Source organism: Hoplias malabaricus, chromosome 12, assembly GCF_029633855.1.
Source record: "Hoplias malabaricus isolate fHopMal1 chromosome 12, fHopMal1.hap1, whole genome shotgun sequence".
Taxonomy (NCBI): domain Eukaryota; kingdom Metazoa; phylum Chordata; class Actinopteri; order Characiformes; family Erythrinidae; genus Hoplias; species Hoplias malabaricus.
In genome coordinates, this window is record NC_089811.1 from 30,362,556 (window position 1) to 30,384,802 (window position 22,247).

At 38.5% G+C, this 22,247-nt stretch overlaps 1 protein-coding gene across 1 annotated transcript in view; it reads right to left on the reverse strand.

Annotated features, from left to right (window-relative positions):
- Positions 1–14,522, reverse strand: part of tsc22d1 (TSC22 domain family, member 1) — a 28,529-nt gene extending 14,007 nt beyond the window's left edge. The window contains exon 1 of the mRNA XM_066686437.1: positions 11,151–14,522. Within this exon, the coding sequence (XP_066542534.1) occupies positions 11,151–13,849 (2,699 nt within the window). The 5' untranslated portion in view covers positions 13,850–14,522. The remainder of the gene's footprint in view (positions 1–11,150) is intronic.
- Between the last annotated feature and the right edge of the window lie 7,725 nt (positions 14,523–22,247).

A 22,247-nucleotide genomic window follows, 5' to 3' on the forward strand; every position in this document is an offset into this window, starting at 1 on the left:
AAGGGGAGCGAATAATTTGAGGTTGTTATTGTATTGCGAAAAAAGTGTGTGAAATAGGTTAACAGTGCGTTAATAAAAATTTGAAATTAATTTGAAATTATATATATATATATATATATATATATAAAATGTACATCAATTTGTCTTTAAATACCAGCAGGGCATGCATGCTTTAAATCTGGAAACTTCCTGAAGTTTGAAGAATATCAATCCCTTTGAGAGTCTAAATTAGCTCTAAGTAGGTAAGTGTACAATAGCAGTGACCATATCAAGGTAGGATTTCTTCCTCCTATAATTTAGTCAATTTTTAATTATAGTAATAACATTTTGGTAATTATGGTAATATCAGTGTTGCACTGCATAAGGAAATCTGTATATTAAATCCACTATAGATAACCTACACATTTTATAAATAGGCATAAATGTCCCTTGTACATTCCTAGACAGGTACATAGTTATCTGATTTTTACATATGCAACACCTGTGAGACAAGATCTATATGACACTTTAAAAAGGCGCTGTAGATGATTTCAATGATATACAATTTGCAAACGTGCAACAAACAAAGCAGCTTGGACAGGGCAACTCAACAAAAAACAGCTTTTGAAGGAAGGGCACATTCACCGCCTAGTTCAAACATCAAATGTTATTCTTCTAAATCATATACCACATCACTGATAGAAAAACTACAGATAATTTGATTTATCCCTCTATAATTTGTATCAATACTTTCCAATTTCCAAAACGTCTACATTTTTTTTCCTGTTTGAGTCTTTAATGCCCTCTAGATGGCTGCAGAGACAACAAAACATTTCAGGAGATTAATCAGCAGTTCCCATCTAAGACCACTGGATGGCGTCGAATGAAACAAATGTTTTCTAGGAGTCAGAGAATTCAACGCATCACTGCACCATCTGTAGCGTTTGACTACCGACTTATTCACAAACCCCATTCTTTTAGAAAAAGACAATATCAGGAGAGCTTATTACCAATCAACGACACAGAGGGAAACACTGAGATGACTTAATGAAAACATCAGGTCCCAAAAGAAATACTCCAGACTGAGTTGTGTAAGCGTATGATTCAGCAGTTCGTAAACTGAGATTAGCTCCAGTCTATCACAGGCTGATGGATGAAAGTGTCCTCTGTCTGTAATTTACGTTACAGTTTGACTACCTTCACCATTTCATCATAAAAAAAAAATTGCAATTATCAGCACCTTAATAGTTCAAAGCACCTAATAGTTCAAAACCAACATTCTCTGTCTTTCATTGATGGTTTGATGGTGTGCTAATACGGGTGCGATCCTGACACTTGCTGAGTGCAAGGCAGCAGTGCTTTGTTAAATTTTGTTTCATGGTTTCAGGAGAGAAATAGATCAGTCATTTTTGTCATGTGAAAACTATGCTGCCTGCCACACAAGCATCCATTGAGCAACACTGCAGCCTGAGTCATAATGCTACAGTGAAGCCTCATTCTCTTCAAGAGATGTCAGTCTCCATAAAGGAAGTGTGGGATATGTTTCACATGAGGTATTAGCAATATTGACTCAGACTCTCTTTTTATTTTTTTGAATGAAAGAATGTATGAATGCCTTTAATTTTATCTACATATTAGAAATGATGCAATACCAGGTTATTAGTTTCCAAATAAAAACATCCAGTCACACTTGTGATTTTTAAAGATCTGTGACTATAGAGCCTAATGCCAAATCAACAAAGAATAATATTTCTCAGAGAGTATACTGACCACTACAAGTCCTCAGAAAACCAGACAGTTATACTAACAGCTTACTGACACTTATGTAACAGCCTACTGCCTGAGTCCAACAGGCCTTGTGGTCAATGACAACCAAACAGGGTGACAACTGCATTTCTATAACCAAGACCTTATGGGCATGAGGAGAACACTAATATATATTATATATATTATACTAATATATATTATACTGCTAACCTACAGAGTTATAGATTTAGTCCAACTACAGATGAACAAGTTGCATACTGAGAGCTCTGAGAGTCTGATTTAGCCTTGTAATTCAGCACTTCACTGCAATACACCATTAGGACAACACAGTCTTTGTACATCAAAGTTTATAACGAAAATCTATAATCCTTTCTTTAAAAAAATGTTGAACATGAATACTTTTACTGGCCAACCTTGTGCAGTCCTGTAGTTAAAATTAAATGAATAGAAAAGAGGCTACACTGAACAGCCTTTGTGTGGCATACCATGTAGGCTAAATCTTTTAAAAACCATTTGGTCAGACACAATAATATTAAGTGTTCACATGGAATTAAATGACTTGTATGGACTCAAAATTCAGGTGTATTCACTGCTTTTTTATTATCATTTTGACGTGTCCAGGTGAACAACTACTTTAATATTTTGGCCCAAAAAGTATGCCATATGCACACAATTACTGTAAATGTTTATGCAAAGTGTGGGATTTTTAATTTTGAGACCACAGGGCCTTCAGACATTAAATAATTATTTTAAAGAATATTATATATATACCTTTGCTGTTTTTACAAGTAGTCTTGGGGACCTCTGTCACCATCAGTTATATAATATTCTTTAAAATAATTATCCCACACTTTGCATAAACATTTACAGTAATTGTGTGCATATGGCATACCTATATATATATATATATATTTGATAAATACAACAAGCCCATGAGGTATTATAATGACAGAAAACTAACTACTGAAAACAAGTGTTGTTACCATTACTGGCAGTTCACACAGGTGTGGTATGGAAGACTAATGCTGACATCCACACATGAATGAATGTAGGACAATGCAGGTAGCTCAAACTTGTGTGTGCACGCATGTGTGAGAGTGAGAGTGAGAGACCCTCTCATATTACCTGAACCCACAGTAAACGGACAGCCTGTGAGGTCTCAGAGGATAGTTCTCCATCAATACTGCATGAATATCACTGGATCTATTCCTGATAGTCTTTACTATAGACGCCAAGCATCAATTAAACACAAAATAACCCTAATAAATCCAAAGTGACTAATCTTTGTCTTTGTATCATATTTCTTCACTGCCTTATCTAAATGCAAATCAGAAACCAGAGAATAAATACTCATACCTCCTGCAACTTCAATAGTTTGGGGGGTGGGGGGAGTGCCACTGTATGACACACCTGAGGAAACTATACAAGATAGTTTTCATTCCATTTACACTCACTATTAGTCATGCCTCTATAAAGCATACCAGGTATGAGTCATCGACTGACAAAGACTGAGCAATAGAATAGCCCTACTCTCTGCCTCATTTAGTTTCAAATTAATTATGATTTGTTAAATTACACAAAAAATAATAATGAATGAAAAAAGAAACCCCGTTAACCTCTTGATTTTACATGGCCTTATTTATCAATCCAAGCATATTGTAGATATAACCCTACAGAACAAATGTCAAGAATTTAAAGAATACATTAAGCATAATGATAGTTACTCCAAATAGAAATACTACCCTCACTGATATTATTAATTAAGGTTGAATACATATGAATAACTAAAAGAATCTTGATAAATGCAGTGTGCTGATGTTAGCAAAGTTAAGCTTAGGTAAATAATTTAACAAGAAAGGGGACTTGCCGATGTGCAATTTAAACAATAACTCACAGCACCTGTCATACCACCATATGCATAGTCTCACACACACACACACTCACTCAGAAGCCCTGGAAACAATAACAGTTCTCACAAACAAATAAAATAATCACAGGTTCTCCACCAAGTCGGGTGGGGGGGGTGTATCCTGCAGCTGTGCCAGTGAAGATTGGTTGCTGCTCAGACTAGACAGTAAATGGCACCTTTCAGTAAGTGAGCCAATGCAGAATCTAAATGCTTTAATCACACTGCAGTGTTGTAGGAGAGTAGTTCGTTGTTAGAAAGGTGAATCCTATCCTGGAGCAGAACCCCTCAGTTCCAAAGAGTGGGAAAACAGGTCTCAGAATGTACGTGCATGTGTGCGTGTGTGTATAAATGGCCAGGAGGGACATAGCCATGATTAACAGAGAACTAAACCCAGCTCAGAAGAGGAGCCCCAGGCACTGCAGTCTCCAACAAGCTTAGGCAGAAATCTCAGACTTTCAGGAGGTCCCTCACAGAGAAGGGAAGCTATTTCCTGATAACAATCAACCTTAGTATGTTTTTAAGACCCACAATATGTATAATAAAAAATCATCCTATTAAAATGAAATATAAAATATTCCTAAAATGCAGATTGTTGGCGATTGTGATATTGGAATAATAAAAAAAAAATCGGCAGAAAAGTAAAAGCTTATTCCGAAATAAATCTGCAATGGACAGCTATTTTAGTCAATGTTTGGTACTACATTAAAACTGCATTTAGAAACACTGTGAAACACTGAAAAACAACCAAATCTAATTACAAGTACTACTATATACACCTAACTTAACTGAAAGATAAAATAAACCAAAATGCAAGTTTTGATCACTCATAGACTAAGATAGCTTTTCTGCAGATTGAGAGAGTCATGGGAAAGGGCTGTAAAGAGATGGGGTCATTTGAAAACACCAGCAGCCAGTCAGTGACCTAGACAGGAGCATGGCAACAGCTTCCGCAAGCTTCTGCACTGCCTGACAACTCCACCACTGTTATTACAAATAAACATAAACATTCTGCCTTCACAAGTTTTCCATTCACCATGAACCTCAGACGGAAGACAGGCACGAAGAGAATACACTCAAATGTGTAGCTTATGTCAAAGTTCTTTTTGAGTCCCTTTCCATGGGGTTGCTTTGAAAATAACCAGGGTTTTGGTCCTAAAAGCTCTACAGCAGCTACCATCATAAAGATTGGGACAGATGGCATGAAATAGGGATGCAAAACGGGCTTGAACTGGTATCCACCAATACTGGATTTATGTACTGCACTGCACTCCAGAAGAGCAGAATATTTGGAAAACTTACATTGGCACAGGATTAGAATGATTATAAACTGGCAGCCACAGTACTAGGTTTATCTGTTTTTAATCATGAAACACACATTCAGGCTTCATAAACTGTAACCTATAGTTAATTCACAAACAATTCAATCAGTTCAAAGTTCAAGGCACAAAATCCTCTTCGAGACACATGACTAGGTTTTAGAAAACACCAAGAAAAACTCCCTAAATGCGATAAGCTCATTGAGGAGGGTGAGACACATATTGGCTCTGGAATGGCTGTGTTAGGGGGTTTTAGGTTGTCGCTATAGCAGCTTGGTTGTGGCTCAGACAAGCGGGCAGACTGGCATAAAAGACAGGGCTGACTAGCATGTGGGGCAGGAACGGAGAACAGCGATATGGCTGGCAGCCAGGCGACACTGGCAGTGCTGCTGAAACAATGACTCAGTGCTAATGGCTCACACAGTGGCACGCTGGATGCTAAATGCAGGGCCCAACTCTCATTCAGCCTCCTCACACAGAAAGAGGGATTATTTTAGACAAAGTGAAGAGGAGACCAACTATAAAGCCCCACAAGAGCAGGCAGCCAGAGCATACTTTACCGTCCAGTAGGACTGTGTCAACTTGGGAAAAAAAAAAAAAAAAAAAAAGATTGAACAATAAGAGTTACACCTATTAAAGTCTAGATATTTAACTAATTTAACATAAATAATACAGCAAAAGTGTGTGTTCACATGACATTTGTTCCAAAAACTGAGTTTCTGGAAGGATTTGATTGAAATCATTCACAATCCACAAAGCATATCATAGTGTTTCTTCCACAGAGCATCTTAGCACCTCTTCAAACCAGAAAAGTTCATAGTCTGGTCAAATAACTGATTCAAATACACAGATTTCATCTTGACAGGCAAAAGTGTTCCCAGATTCAGCATGGGTACTCACATATGGTATGGGTGAGCTGGAAGTGGAAATATAGGTACACTGTGGCAAAAGATGTTAAAAAAAAGGACTGAAAGTATGGCCTATTAAAGAGGCAATTGGGACAAATGTATTGCACAAGAGCAACATGTAACGGTTAGCACTTATGTTCATTTAATCGTTAAAAGGACGGGCTGCCTACTGTGAATATTAAGCCAAGCTTATGACAAAAAGATTGCTAAACCATTTCTTTGAGAAAAGCCAAATATTCAAATAAAAATGTAATGGGTGGGAGGCATCCTTTTCTGCAGCAGCCACCATTGTGTCCATCGTGACCTCATTTCACACTGCTCAGCCCAATGCCACAAGGAGGGGAAATCTCATTGTGCATGTTTAACAGAGCACAAGCAGCACATGGGCACATGCTCAAGGTTGCATGCTTTAGCTAGAGCTTTTATGTGCTGCCTAAAACCGCAGTAAAAAGACATTCCAAATCTGCTGACTCACAGAGAGATCTGTCCAAGACAGCTAATCAGTAAAAGCTACAGCAAATGTGTTAGTGTGGATATATAAAATAATTTCCCTATAGTTACATGTCATCAGCGCACACTCTCGAACTAGTAGTAAACTATTAGTATCAAACAGTAAAATGGTAACACGCTCTAACAAGTAACTAGACAGGACAGAAATGTTCTTCCTTGCTACATCTTCAATAAAAACAAAAAATATACAAGAAGCTTCCTGTACTAGTCAGACCTATCAGATCAGTAAGAGATTTATGGTTTTAAGGTTTTCAGTGGCCTCCTGTCAATTGTGATAATTTTACTTTAAACTAGAGCTGGGCGATATGGCCAAAAATGTTGCAAACAGGAAAACATTTCCCAGGAGAAAAATACACTCTGAGTAAAGAAAAACCCACCAGGTTCTCCCAGAGCATGAGGGAAAGTTTCTGAGCTTGTGTTCTGATAGTGGGGTCACCATACCAGACAAATACACTCCAAAACAAAGAGTAAACAGGTGACAATAGTATATATAATTTAATACATACACACAAGCACTTGAACTAAACCTATTAAAGTTTTTTTTTTGCGTTGTCGCGTCATGTGGTCGCCTATGTTCATTTACTGTAATAGCATGAGTATATGCACCTGATAGTGTGCAGTTGGCTGTGATAACCAGGTTTATTGAGCTCTATTACCCAAAGCTTATCATTATTGAGCAAAAATTAAGTCACAAAAAAAATATTTTTATCTATCAAAGCCATCAAATTTTTCATTTTTCAAGATATACTTCAAGTGAGATTAGTTCATTAAAATATACAGAAAAATGGGAATCCAATAACTTTGCAAAGCTGGCAGACTGCTAAATATGATACTGTCATATCTGATAGGGTATTTAAATCTTCCATCCTTAAGAGAAGCTACTTAGCTTAAAACTGCTTTTCTGTCCACTTTTCCATTGGGCAAAAACAACTCTAAGCCTTGGGTCTCAAAGAATGCATTTATTCATGTGCATATATAATTTGTAAAATTATATTTAGTTTTGAAACTCCAATGTAATTTTCTGTTAACATAATCAGCCAGGCAGAATATTGCTTCATGTAATTCAAATGCAATAGGTCTGAGCGTTCAAACTAAACAGAACAATGGCCTTTCCTATCATTATTTATAATACACAATACTAATTCCTCCCTGCTCCTGGACATAGAGGGCTAACAACAATGAGCAAACTGGAAGTACAACATCTTTTATTACATACATCAAAGCAAATTCTAAATTGTCCATTAAGAAAAGAATGATTCAATTAACCTTTGGCAGCAATGCCATGGCCTCAGTGGAGAGTTGGCAATACAGTTGTTGTTGTTGTCTATTAAACATTTTGCTGTTCAAACAGCATTTGAATTAAACTGGCTGAGTAAGCCAGACAAATGCCCCTATGACTAATATAGTTTATGGGTAATGTGCTGTTCCTTGGCACTCTCCAGTATGCTACATGTGTGAGAACAATGCTTATAATAAAGAAATTTTGTTTACATATATACACATACACTATATATATATATACACACACACACACACACACACACACACAGCTTACTAGCATTAATTATTTGACAAGAGCCTGAGAAGAGATCAATTACAAACGAAATGATCATTTGAACTAGCTGTTTCTAGTGTATGAGTCACATTTCAAATGTTCAGTAACAACAACAGTTTAATTTTGAAGGCTCTGGAACAAATACCAACAGTTTAAAAGAGCAGAATAATCAGCAATGTCCTCCTCTAAAGAAAACCTAAACAATAAATCACAATTTGCTCAAAACATTAGATACTCTGTTTAGACAGTTAGGGAAGTACAGCTGATTTCTTTCAATATTTCTTCGCTATTTCCATCCTCCATAATGTCTTTGTACTATTTTGAAACTACAAAATAGCATCACTAGTATAGCATCCCAGTAGCATCACTGTGTAAAAGAGGCATCCCAGAGCCATCTGTACAAAATACCTTCTTGGGTAAAACACACTTTAAAAAATAATCATAAAACAGGCATTACAGGTGATATGAAGCACTCCTGGGGTTCTAGCAAGATATTGCTACAACGTATATTTACTCATGAAAACTGAGAAGGCATTAGAAACTAATTTCCAACATCTGGGGAAAATAAACATCTTGGAAGTCCCAGAGCAGAGCAAAAAGCAACATCTGTCACAGTCACATTAGGAGCACAGCCTGTTGAATGAGAGATAGACCAAACATGAGACCCAGCTCCAACATGACATACCATCATCCACCTTGTTATCTGTTCTGGTCTAAACTGGCAGGGTGAAAGCATTTCCTCTCCTCTCCCATTCCACAGGGCCCATTAATTGGAGAGATAATCTACTTGATCTCCACACAAAGAGCAATTCATTGAGACTCTCGTGTGCAGCTTCTATCACTGCCAAGAGCAGATTACTTTCAAAAAAGCAAACATGAGATAATCATCTTCCTAAACGGGTCCACCAGTCGACACCATGACCTAAGAACACTACAAAAACAAGAACAAAATTTGTGCAGATGCAGATCAAATGGTATTGATGGGGTTCTGAAGAAACTAAAACTAAACAGTGCTGAAAGCACTGAACAACAATAAAGCTGTCCAGTAAATTAAGTCAAAGGACCATCCAGTTACCGTCAAGCCTACTGCCAAATGAGATAATCTGCTAATCAAACAATCTGATGCAGAAATTTTGAACAAAGCCATGAAAAATCATAGAAAAAGTTCCTGGCATTAGAAAATGGGTAGGACATTTACAACTAAATTAAAACCAAGGACTAATTTACTGAATGTTTGCTGATGTTTTACAAGTCAGCACAGACAGCCTATTTTCCCTGTGGTAAAACTAAAAGCATGCATGTTTGGCTTCTACTTTGAGAAAAAAAAATCCATTTACTGAAATCCTATCTCTACTGAAGCATGGCAGGTTGCAACTTGGAGTCATTAGATGCAATTATTATGAAAATGAAAATCATAAAATGTGTTTTCCTGGACAATTTAGCCACTGTCTATAGTCAACATGACAGGTGCAACAAAACTATTAACTAGATTAAACATGATTAGATATACTGACTAAAAACGAACAGACAATATTTGCACAGCAATTTAAATTATTTAAATGATTGAGAATAAACAGAATAAAAACAAATATGTAGCTCATGAGAAATATTTTCTATTTCATGGCTACAACATAAGACTACACAGTGAACTGAAGTTTGGAAAACAACCCACAAGACAGTATGTAAAGTAGATAAAAACTCAGGGTCCCGAGTTAGTGCTGTGTCACTTCTTTCTAAGTTAATCTTGTTGTGTCAACTCCATGTCAGTTGCAGGCTCCTTACTCATTATCCATACAGGGTGATTTTCTGTTAGGTAATTTCTCACTTCTTAGTCATCCACCAAATCACAAATAAATAAATAAATATTCTCTCTGTGCCCCATGCCCTTTATAGAAACTTTAAGAAAATGTAATCATTTTTTTTATAGCAATAAACTTTTTTTTTTTAAATGCTCAATATTTCTTCACTGGTGATGGATATGACAGAATATTTAGTTTTTCTGAGGAATAGTTTAACTTCATTTTTAAAGACATGAAACACTAGCACACGTCCAACAGGACTAAAAATCACAGAGAAACGCTGATTATCCTCAGAGAAGGAATACAAGTCTCTTATGATCTGTCAGGTTATGTGATTTCTTGGGGTGGTCTACAGGGGAGAAAGAAAACTTATGATTTTTTATTTTCAGTATGATTAGTTGTTAATATTTAGTAAGTGTTTAGCAGGCATTTTAATGTATTAACTGTTTTCATAATTAACAATATAGGACAAAGCCTCAATTTAATTAACTGTATGCTTCCCTAAAGCTAGTATTTCCTGATAATGTCTGTCTTCAAACCTCTATGAGAGAACTGCCAGTTTTATTAAGGAGTGTCAGGTGACTGAGCAGTTCATCATCCCTGAAACGTCAGTTAGCAAGCTCTGTCAGGCTCTGCTGAGGAGTCATATGTTTATCATGCATTGTGTATTCAATGCACATAAACTTACATAGTTTTCACATTGTAAATACACATAAAAATGTGTGACTGTGACCACCATCTTATTAGCAAAACATGTCCACTTGTTTTGTTATACACATCTTCATAAGGGTGATGACTAAAATTCAGTGTCTACTGGAGTTTGGAATACTTAATTAAAAAAGGACAGGCTTGGTCGCATTATCACAGAGATAATGCTCTAGAGTTCAGTTTAGACATGTTACTAAATTACATGACAGGTGAGGGGGATACATGATTTTGCTTTTTGGGGGAAAAAAAAAAAAATGAGTGAGTCAATATGGCATTGACTTTGAGCACTGTCTACTTTAAAACAATGTTTTCTTTCACCCAGTACCTAAAGCTTTCACCTCACAAAGGAACCTAACCATTTATTGTAACAATGTATTTGAGACTGTTCTATTTGCTTCATTGATCTGTTTCAGCAACAACGGGATTATCAAACTCCCCCACATCTCTCAGAATACTTAAGTTATTCTGGTCATCTTGAATTATTTGAAGTTCTTATAATTTATACCTGAAAAGCTGTTTTTAGTGTGTAGAAAACATGCACCAGCAATACACCCACACATGTGGACCTACAGTTTTATGTAGTGAAATAAATCTCAAATGTTTCACTGCAATTAGTGCATAAAATAACAGAGAAAACTTGTTATTAAGATAAGAGGAGGAAAAAACAGAAACTTCAAAACATTTCATTTTGACACTTACCCATCTTCCTCTCCATCAACAGGCAAGTTCTTCAGCAGACTGGCTGAGGCAGTTAAGGCACTGACTCCACCACTTTCATCAGGAACTATGGAGGTGCCAATTTGGGAGGCACATTCACCAGCTGCCATCTTGGGAATTGAGAGGACAGACTGGTGTTGAAAGAGAAGGCGTTGGGCATCCTCCAGCTGTGTGGACATCAGTGAGGGCAGTGTGGCATATAGGGCACTGACAGCAGGCTGGGTGCCAGCATCCTTAGCGCCATTCTGTACCACGTTGGACTGAGGATCACTTGGAGGATTGGGAGGCACAATTGACGTGGGCAGGCTTGATGGAACTGCAGGGACATACTGTGTTCCTAGGGCCTGACCATTGAGTGGTAGCTGCTGCTCAACAGAGAGCTGAGAGCAAAGTTGTGTTCCTTGGGGCTTCTGGAGAATATTGGGCCCTGTGGACTGTACGGGTTGTGGCATGACCCCACCAGTGGGCGGTTGGACTATCTGGGATGAGGGAGTCTGCTGTGCTTGCATCAGCCCTTGAGAAAGTGACTGAGCCACAGCAGTGGGCATGTTGCCTGCAGGTGATTGTGAAGCTGGCATCATCTGACCATTGCCTGCTACAGCAACAGGGGGGATGGAGCTGGACAGGTGGGGCAGGGCTTGCGCTGATCCTGGAGCTGCTGACGGGATGATCTGCTGAGACTGAGCAAAGTCATGTGGCAGGCTGCCGGCTTGGCTTAAAGGGTTGACATGCGCTGGGGCTACCTGGGCTTGCATGGCCTGTTGTGCAGGCTGGTAGGCCATCTGCTGCTGCGTGATTCCTGACAGGCCCTGTTCTGGAGTCAGTTGTGCAGCCTGGGAGTATGTCAGATGTTGCTGGGCCACTGCAGGAGAAGGATGTCCAGTGTTTGTCTGCAAGCCTCCCATATTGACTTGAGTTGGCTGTTGCTGCTGAGTGCAGGCTGGCATGGAGGTTGGCGCATTACCTTGTAGGTGGGGATGCACCATGTCCGGGCGCTGCATTTGAGGCTTGGAGACATTCGCAGGGGTGGAGTAGTCAGGCATTTGAGTGGGTGGTTGTGGAAAGACCTGCTGCACAGCTGAGGAGCTTCCAACATCACCACTGCTTACACTCTCAGAGTAGTGGCTCAGAGTGCTGACTGAGCTTGTGCTTACATTCTCTCTCTCCAAGCCCACCACACTCTCCTGTACAAACTGGCGGATACTCTCCACCGTTCGGGTGCTAGGCGCATTTTCAGAAGAACCTGAACCTGGAGCCTCTTTGTCATAATACTCTGTGCATGTCCATCTGCCTTTCTTAAAAGGCTCTGAACTAGAGTCCAGTTTGACCACTCTAAAGCGTGAACTGGTAGTCACAGGAGGGGGCTGAGGCTGTGCACTGGAGCCAGGGATAGCAGTTGAAGGCTGGGTCATGTCAGCTGTTCCCACATGACTAGCATTTGTTGACCCAATAACTGCAGAAGCAGTTGTGCCCGTTGTCATGGTGACGACACTACTTACTACACCACTTTGCTGTTGCATTAGATTTACATTTTGGTTATTAGTATTATTCAAGCCAGAGGAAAAAACTATGCTGCTACTATTTGTACTTATGCCACCCAAACCAGGCACATTGGAGTTTGATATATTAACATTACTTACATTGTTTGGTAAAGGCTTAACTATACTAACTGTAGCACCTGCTGCAGAGACCATTCCAGTAGCTGTTCCTGGGGCAACCAAAGGATGACTGGCGACAGTGGTTGTGCCTGCCGAGGCATTTTCCAGGGTCCCACCCACATTCGAAGGCATTTTCTGGCCCATGATTGGTAAAGCTACAGTGCTTGGTGTGACAGTGGATGCCACTACACCACCAAGCGGGACGCTAGCTTGAGTCCTACCAGAGCCTGATGAAGCAGAATGAGTATTTCCAGAGAGTGTGGACTGAAAATGGTGGTGGTGTTGGGCGTGATGCCCCAGATGGTGATGGTGGTGAACTGTGCCATTCACCATAGTGCCATGAGCCTGGGGGATAATTGGTGGTTGATTTGGGGACACAGCCCCTGGGGTTTCTGCCTCATGAAAGTTGTTCAAGGTCTCTTCAGAGGAGCTTCTCTCAGGTCCCCCTGCATCATTAGCCCGTGACAAAGACACATCTAGTATCTCAGAAGAAGACAGGTCTTCTGTGTGGGACTCATCCAAGTCATCACAACTCTCTGTGTCCTCTGTGATGCTGTTATTCGTGCTGACAGAGATCTGGGCAGGGGTGACGCTGGTGATCTGAAAGCCACTTTTCTTCTTGATCTGTGCTCCTGCTGGCACCGAGAGGTTTTGGGGAAGCAGTGTGGGCTGGGAGTGGATGCTGAGGCTTTGAGGAGGGAGCTGAGTCCCGAGAGAGGACGCTGCTGGGGCCAGCGCTGAAGGCTTATAATCATCTGCCGGCATCAGGTTGTTACTCAGGCTAGTACTTCCCGACGATGTCAGCGAAGTGGGAGAAGCAGTAGCGGTGTTGCTGGCACCTCGCCGGGGAAAACTCGTCGTTTGTATCATTTTTCGGGCGTTCGCCGAATCTCCCAATGAGTCGGGGTGATGCATTTCCAGAGGGTGGTCTCCGGCAGAATTGTAAATACAGCTTACAAGAACTGCCGTGTGGACAGGGTCTTTTTCAGCAGGAATTTCTCCTCGCCCAAGTAGTTTCCACATAAAACTAATGGCTGCCTTCCAATAACAGCCAGGAGTCGATAATTCCACTTCAGTTCGCGGTGTTTAAACAATGTCCCCGGCCGGGGTGCACGCGAGAATGCTAGCTGCTAGCTTAATGTTAGCTAAGTTAAAAACAGTCGTCGTTGAGTAATGCTAGCTCCCAACCTGGCTAACACCGGTTCGTTTAGACTTTCTTTTCAGCGCTTACGTTTCGCAGAACGATCAGTTTAACATTGTACGTCTGGAATTTTACGCACTTAGCACACACAACAACCATTTAAACACAGTAAGCAATATCTAACTGCGCTGGCTACAAGTGCATGCATCAAAGTAACAGCTAGACACGACTGAGTCGCATTTTGAACCTAACGTTATGTTCTGTACAAAATCACACAATCCGTCGACGGCGTCAGACCGGAATGCTGTGTCCCAAACCACTGAACGACGCTGCAGTCCGCGTTTATTCCTTTAGTTCGTCTTCTTTGTTTTAATCCAGTGTTAGCGGCACCAGTATCAGGGCTCTGTCTCTGTCTCTCTGTAACGTAGCCTGTGCTATTGCTATCTGCCGTGAGTGACGAGACCCAAAGGGGGAGGAGAAGCTGATAACATGGCGACAGCGCATGTCTATTTACGCCGCCAACAGCCAGACATAAAGCCAGTCTGAGGGAGGGGGGCGGAAAAGAGCCTAGAAACAAGGGAAGAGTCACGGGAGGGGGATACAGAGCTAGACATGAGGTCCGAGGCCAAAGTATCAGCCCCCAGAAGACGTGTCAACTTCTGTGACCACTTTACATATATAAGAGCTGGCTACTGAGCTTATTTACTCTTCTCGTTAGTGACTGAAAGACATAAGAACGATAAAGTGAATGAGAGGTTTGTCATTAGGCTGGACCTCCCAGGGCTGTCAAGGTGATGATGGAGAATGGGCGTTGGCCTCATCTCTCATGCCCTCTCGGATCAGTGAAGCTAATTAAAGAGACATTCAGGCCCTAAATTAGCATTTCTTTTAACTAATATTATATGTCAAGCTGCGCAGCGTTGCATTCCCGCCTCAAAACTCACGATGTTGTATCTGTAGATGTGTCTTATATCTATAGGCTATATTAGTCAACCAATGTTAACAGTTCAACTTGTGCTCACATAACATACAACAATTGGATTTAGCAAAATCCTGAACGATACATAACGTTTTTATAAAGGATTAATAATCTTTATACTGGAAAACTATTAAGAAATATATTTCTTTACTTGCATTGATCTTAGCATGTTTATTCAGAACGTCATCTGTTAAACCAAACCCAAACATCTCTCTGTTCAATTACTTCACTACAAAATTAATATTATTTAATAATTATTAGTAATTAAAAGTGCCTTAGATGTAACTCTAGATTTTGCCTTCAATTAGTCTTTAATAATGCTTTAATGTAAAATCTTTACTACAGAGCCCCCTTTAATTGTTCATTAAACACTAATTCCACATCCAACTTGTGCATTTTTAAGCCTTTAAAATAAACAACGATTTCAAAAAATGCCAACCAGACCTGTGGTTCATAATTACATTGAATTAAATCCAATCATTAAGATACATGACATACAGCATAAATTGTTTGTTCAATACTGAGTTTGTTTTTATCTGGATCAGCAGCTTAACAAGATGTAAACAGATGTATGGGGGAAACAAGCCTGTTAACGTGGTCCAGAAATTTGCCCCGTTTTCACAGAACAACTACACTGAAAGAGGTGCCAGATTTTTCCACAGACAGAAGAGAACAACCAAACACATGTGTTCACTGCACAATTATTTCACACACTGATTGTTGGTCCCCTCTGTTTGGAGAAGAACTAAAGAGCTAAAGTTCCAGTAACTGTCTGTGTCAAAGTTTTCAAAATATAACATTCATTCTTGGTAATGGACATTGACGTTGGTTATGTGTACAACTAGGGCATGTTTTGACAGGTATCTATGTAGTTGTACAGATCAAAAGCTTTGTAAAGCAGAAGGCAAATTCAGAGCCATGATCTCTCCTGGACATTTATTTAGGTGTCACATCTGTGGTAGTATCCTGGATAAATATAGAATGCATTTACCACTCCTTGTTGTAGAGTACTCTATTTTATGTTTGTCTGATATGGTGTATATTATGTAACCACTAACACAAAAATAAGCTCAGGGAGAAATGTGGGAGAAAGTTAAAATGGGTTCTGTTCTGGCTTTTATGATGGGCTGAATTAATTGAGGCATTGACTTAATGTGACTAATTCACATCAGTCTGGTTCCAGCTATCTTTAACAGCCGTTAACAGATCAGTTTGGTGGGATAGAGTCTTATCAGGGATAAATAATATTTTTATAATTTCCACCATACATTTGCTATCAGATAGAGATCTGAATTGTTTGATGAGTTTATAGGTCTTTGCTAAATAAAAGTAAAACTTGCTTGCTAATTGTTCAGATGCATTATCCTCCCAAAAATGACTTTTATCACCATTATCAATGGAGTGAGAAATGTGTCCAGAGTTTCAGTGTACATCTGTGCACTGCTGAGGTACACTGTCCGACAATTTGTCACTGTGGAAGTACCTTCAAGGGTACATATTTCCACTTTTCATTAGGAAACATAATTGTACATTATTCTATTATAATTGTAGATTTAAAATTTGTGTTGATACGCCCCATTTAATCTCCAGGTCTTATATTATTATTATTTTTTTTATTTGACACTGTTCTATACTGAAAACTTACAAATATTTACCTCTTCTTTTGGATAAGAGAATGTAATGTAGCTTTATGAAACACAACTGGACTTTTAAACACTGTTGTACCTTTAAAGAAACAGTTGCACTGTTTGTACCTTTAGTGACCAATAATGTACCTCTAACATACCTTATTCTTCTGAGAGTGTAATTATGGCCATCTCCCCTGGTCCTTTAGCTGACATTCCTCACAAATGAATGTGGATCATTTGATTGTTTTATTTGTGCAGTCATCTTATTTATGTTTTATCAGAATGGCACAAGACACAAGCGTCATGTCCTTGAGCGACCAGTACAGATACTTAATTCATCAGTAAACATAATTTTCATTCAGTCATCCACAATCCATGATTGCTTTTCTTTAGTCCACTGTAACTGTTTTCTTCTGTTTAGCTGATTATGGGTTAAGCAGGTAATTCAATACTAAATCATAAATGATTAAATTAATTGATTGATAGAGTGTCTGTAACCTCTTAACCAGTTAAGGCCGGTGGGTCTGGAGAATATATAGAAGCATGGGGGGCAAGGCAGGAACACACCCTGGACAAGGTACCAGGCCATCACATTGCAACGAGCACTCACTAACACACACCTAAGGCTACTTTTGTATGACTAATCCACCTAGCAATGTGTGTTTTAGGATTGTGGGAGTAAAACTGAGCACCTGGGGGAAAACCATGCAGACACAGGGAGAGCACAACAAACTCAAAGTCAGCTCCCTGGAGCTGTGATGCAGTGACATTACCTGTTGCTCAAATGTGCCATTAATTCAAATAATTTGTAAATAAGTATGTTCAGTTATTTAAAAAAACATAGCTTTGTGCCTTATATGTGATGTTTATTTATTATGTAAAAAAACATCCTCTAATTGTGGTGATTCCGTAAATTCTGCCAGAGGTAGTGTTTTGATGTTAGGGGAATGTTCATACTTTTGCTTGTAACCACTTATCCAGATCATGGTCACGGTGGGTCAGGAGTCTTCCCGGAGACATTGTGTGCAAGACGGGAACACACCCTAAAGTGGGCCCCAGTCCTTCAGAGGGTGACACACACTCACATATTCACTCACACACTCACATCTAAGGACACTTTTGAGTAGCCATTCCACCTACCAACCTGTGTTTTTAGACCGTGGGAGGAAACCAGAGCCCCAGAGAAAACCCATGCGGAAACGGAGAGAACACACCAAACTTCTTGCAGAAAGTCACCCGGAGTAAGGCTCGAACCCACATCCCCAGATCTCTGGAGCTGTGGGACAGCAATACTACCTATTGCACCCCATTTAAGTGAGATATTGGAGCGAACAGAACCAGCTTGGTGCAGTATATTGTTTTTTATTTGTGAAATCCATGTCTAAAAGTATTCTTACCCAAGGAGGAAAATCAAATTCTTAATGATGAATTTTGTGTTGATTTTTTTTTTTTCTCAGCTTGATCAGGGAAAACACATGCCATTAATAATAATAATAATAATAATAATAACAATAATAAGTATTATTATTATCATTACTATTATAGTTTGGTGTGTTCTCCCTGTGTCTACATGGGTTTCCTCTGGGTGTTCTCATTTCTTTCCACAACTGAAAAAAACAGTTGATTGGTTGTGCAAAATAGTTCACAGGTTTGAGCATGTGAGTGACTGGGGGAGTGTGTGGTGCCCTGCGGTTGACTACTGCCCTTGATAGTCTAAACAGTCTGACCTGAATAGTCTGCAGAGGATGAATAAATGAATTTGTTTGAGGTATGTTTCGTGAAGCCAGAATGTTCGCCTATTATACAAAAGTTGCTTAATATTATCACATCTGTGATTTGTTTACTTGCTATGAAATAAATATCATGGGTGAATAGTGTGGTGATTCCATAATATTTGCCAGGGTTGTACATGAATCTGACACACAAATTTAAGACTAAGACCTCTGTTAGGTTTCTTCTGATGGAGAGTTCTTGCCATATATATCCTTCCTCTTTAGATCTGTCACTTAACCTGATCCATAAATAATCTAGTATACAATATCAGCAATGTTTAATATATATAATGTACCCTAACAAAATGAATGTGTGGCTATTGTCACTGCTCAATATTCAGCGCAGGCAGACAGGCTGTACCCATCCATAGAAATGTCGGAGGGAGAGAGCCAGCGAGAGCTGATTGCAATGTAAGCGTCTGGTGCTGTCAGCAGCTTTAAATCACACTGGCACTCCACAAAAAAAAAAAAGACAGAGCTATTGTCCTCCTGAACAATTATGGTCACTGTTGTCTGAATTTAGTTTATAAACATTTATTAAAATTATATCTTTATGATTAGATGAAAGCATAGGACATACTGTTTAGTCACTGTTTGTGTTTAATCCAAGGTTTTCAGAGGAAAGCCAAACAACAGAAAGGAGCCTTTACCTTCACTGCAGTTCTCTACCACTGACATACAAACATTTCAACAGGTTCTAAGTTGTTAATTGATTTTGAAGTATGTGAAGACAGCATATAAAGCTGCTACTTTGACAATATTGTTCTGAAGCAAGGTGAAATTCTTGAAACAACAAACAATTTTGGAAAAAGGAGGAACAGAAATATTTCCAGCTAAGCTGCCCCTAAAGTCTTTCTTAATACAGATCTTCAACCAGAAATCTGGGCCTTGTTTCCAGCTCAGCAATAGGAATCAATAACAAGAGTTATCAGGGCAATGAAAGCTTGTTTTATCTGGTTGTAAAGCATTTCCTGGCACTAACTCTATATACTAGGTGTCCCCGCTTTCATTCACTTTCCTAAGTTGCTTCTCCCTTGTTGTTTCTAGCCTCAGTCCAGTCAAATTCAGATCCATCAGGACAGTAAATAACATGACAAAGAAAAAATAAAATTGCACAGATTTTGAGAGTATATGAATATATGAATGTCATCTATTAATGTTTAAGAAAATAAATAAATTACCTGATAACTTACTTAAAAATAATAATAAATTCTGCAAACGTTAAGAGCTAAATGTTATAATATTAAAATAATTCACTGGAGACCTCATAATGATATGAAACATTTCTTGAACTAACACTCATAATTAACTAACACTCATCAATAATCCATTATTATATTTCACTAAGAAATTGCTAGTTAAATTAACTATTAGAATAACATAACACGCTTAGAATAAAAACACGTCTTAGACACTTTCCGAATCATTTGCATTTCACTTGTTTTGGTGCAGATGAATTAATACATAGTTTCCAAATTTAAGCTCTCAGGTGTTTGAGTTGATAAACAGAGAACCTCTAAGAGTCCCATAGATTCCACACATTCTTAAACCACAGCAACATCTGATTATAGACAAATTTCAAGAATGTTCTTTCTTTTCAGGACATGTTACTGGGAGTGGCCTTCATGCATACAAGGAGTATCAATACTACATTATTATTAATATCACTTTTATTATTTGATGAATAAAAATGTGTTTTTCATGCTGGTAATGTCTTCCTTTAATGAGAAAACATTGATGAGAGTGTGATTTGGAATCTGGATTTGGAGCTGTCTTGACATGCAACTAAATTATATTCTTGACAGCATAATTAATACTTTCTTGTCTTTGAATCCTGTGGTTGTACTTGGGCAAAAGGTAAATAAATAAATAAAACATTGTAAAGATTACAAAACAATTTTTATTTAAATTATCTTAACCCTTTGAGCGGTGACATCATGAAATGAATGTCTCTCATGCAATACTTCCTTTTTTTTTTATTTATATCTTTTATGCAGACTAGTTCTTAATATTTGAGCCATACCAGGTTTTAATATTGTACAAAACTTTATCTTTCTTTCAATAATATTACATTAAAGGCAACATCTACGTTTGTGGGGAACTGCAATTCACTGTTTTGTTCACGTTCAATAGCACTGTGTCTTTTAAGGCGGCATGTTTGAGGAGAAAAACGACTGTTGTTTGTACGTGGCTGATGTTTAACTTGTCTGTAAGTTTTCCAGACAAATAATACACTGTTTGAATTACCACAGAACCTTTTTTGGTTGCATTATGGGTCTGTGTTTACTTTCATGTAGAATTTAGAATGTAGAGTAGGTTCCTACCTAAACAGGGTTTCCCGTAGTGCTTTAGTTAGACTACGAAGGGAGGCCGCCTTGAAAACGTCGTCCACACCCCCTCCCCCACTCCCACAATTCGTTTCGGGCAATTCTTTCAGTTTCTTATCAAGGCTTCCGATGTGTTTGCGAGTGGCTTTCTGCTATGTCCAGTGATCCGTGATTAACCAATCCATTGTAGAAAACACTCAATAATTAGATATCATTCAAAGTTCCAAAGTACATTCTGTGACTCGTTTAATGCGTTATTCCCCAGTTTCAGTCACAAACACGCGTTCGGAAGTATAATCCAGTGTTTAAGGCGAGTTGTGTGTTGTCTCTGAGTTGCCCCGTAGCTGTGTGTACACGAGGTCAGTGCATGTGTAGTCCCAGTTTGTAAACAATGTTTTGAATCATTGATTTGAATTTGAACCGATTCACACAATGAGTCGACTCCCCAACTATATTGTCAACATATGTGGCAGTAATAAAGAAATATCCTCATCTCTTTTCATGATTTTCAATGTTTGTGAAGCAGAGAGAGATGATGCCTAGCATATCTGACCAAGCCACTTTGTTTTTTTTACTCATTTCCGGAATATGGGGCTTTTGTAAAAACATTAGATCAGTTTCCAGCATGCAAACAGACAGGAAGTTATGGTGAGGAATTTTATTTTAAAAAATGTCTTTTGATCACAATCATCAGCATCACCTTTAACACATATTTGAACTCAAGAAAATGTTTTAATTAAAAACGGATACAAAAATTATAGTTGATATCAGTTTGCAGCTGGTTGTTGCTGATAGTTTAATCTAATACATTATCTCTCTCTATGTTCAAAAAAGCAATTATACAATTTGTAACAGGGATTGTGTTATGGAAAATTTAAATTTATATAGACAAATATTTTTTTTTTCAAGTGTTGCTTGGTAGTGTCACACCATTCATATATACAATTTGGCTGCAGCTTTGGAAAGCAGAAACCAAATGTATGTCACTGTAATTTACATATTCAGCAGGTTGCTGGAAATTAATTCTTAGTACTACAAAATAACGTAATTGTAAGTTTAAGGTATAAACTGGTGTAAAAAAAGGAGTGAAGTCTGGCATTAACAGCAAAAAAAAATCTATGACAACCCTGTTACGTGACAGTATTTATATCTTCTACAGGCTATTTTCTATTCAATATGCCTGTGTGAGGTGAGCAGTAAGAGCTACTTTCAGTGCAGCTGATATCTTCTCTGTGTCCTTGAAGAGTGTGCTTTTTACACAATATTTCTGGACTCTGTCATTGGCTATGACCACAGTAGTTGTTAAGGAGTTTGTTTCTGAAGTTTGATTTCATATCAAAATGTGATGAAAGATGATGTGTACCTCTGAAAACCTCTATTTCTGTTTCATGTTTTATATCAAATCTTTCAGTAGAACAATTTTAGAATTGAAAACCAAATGACTATACTGACAAAGTAAAGTCATCTGAGACTCAGCACCTGGCCATACTAGTGTCTATGAAATATACCAGTGCTAGGACTTCATTCATTGGTATTATAAGTATGGGATGTGTAGTTTTGCTTGTAATGTGGAA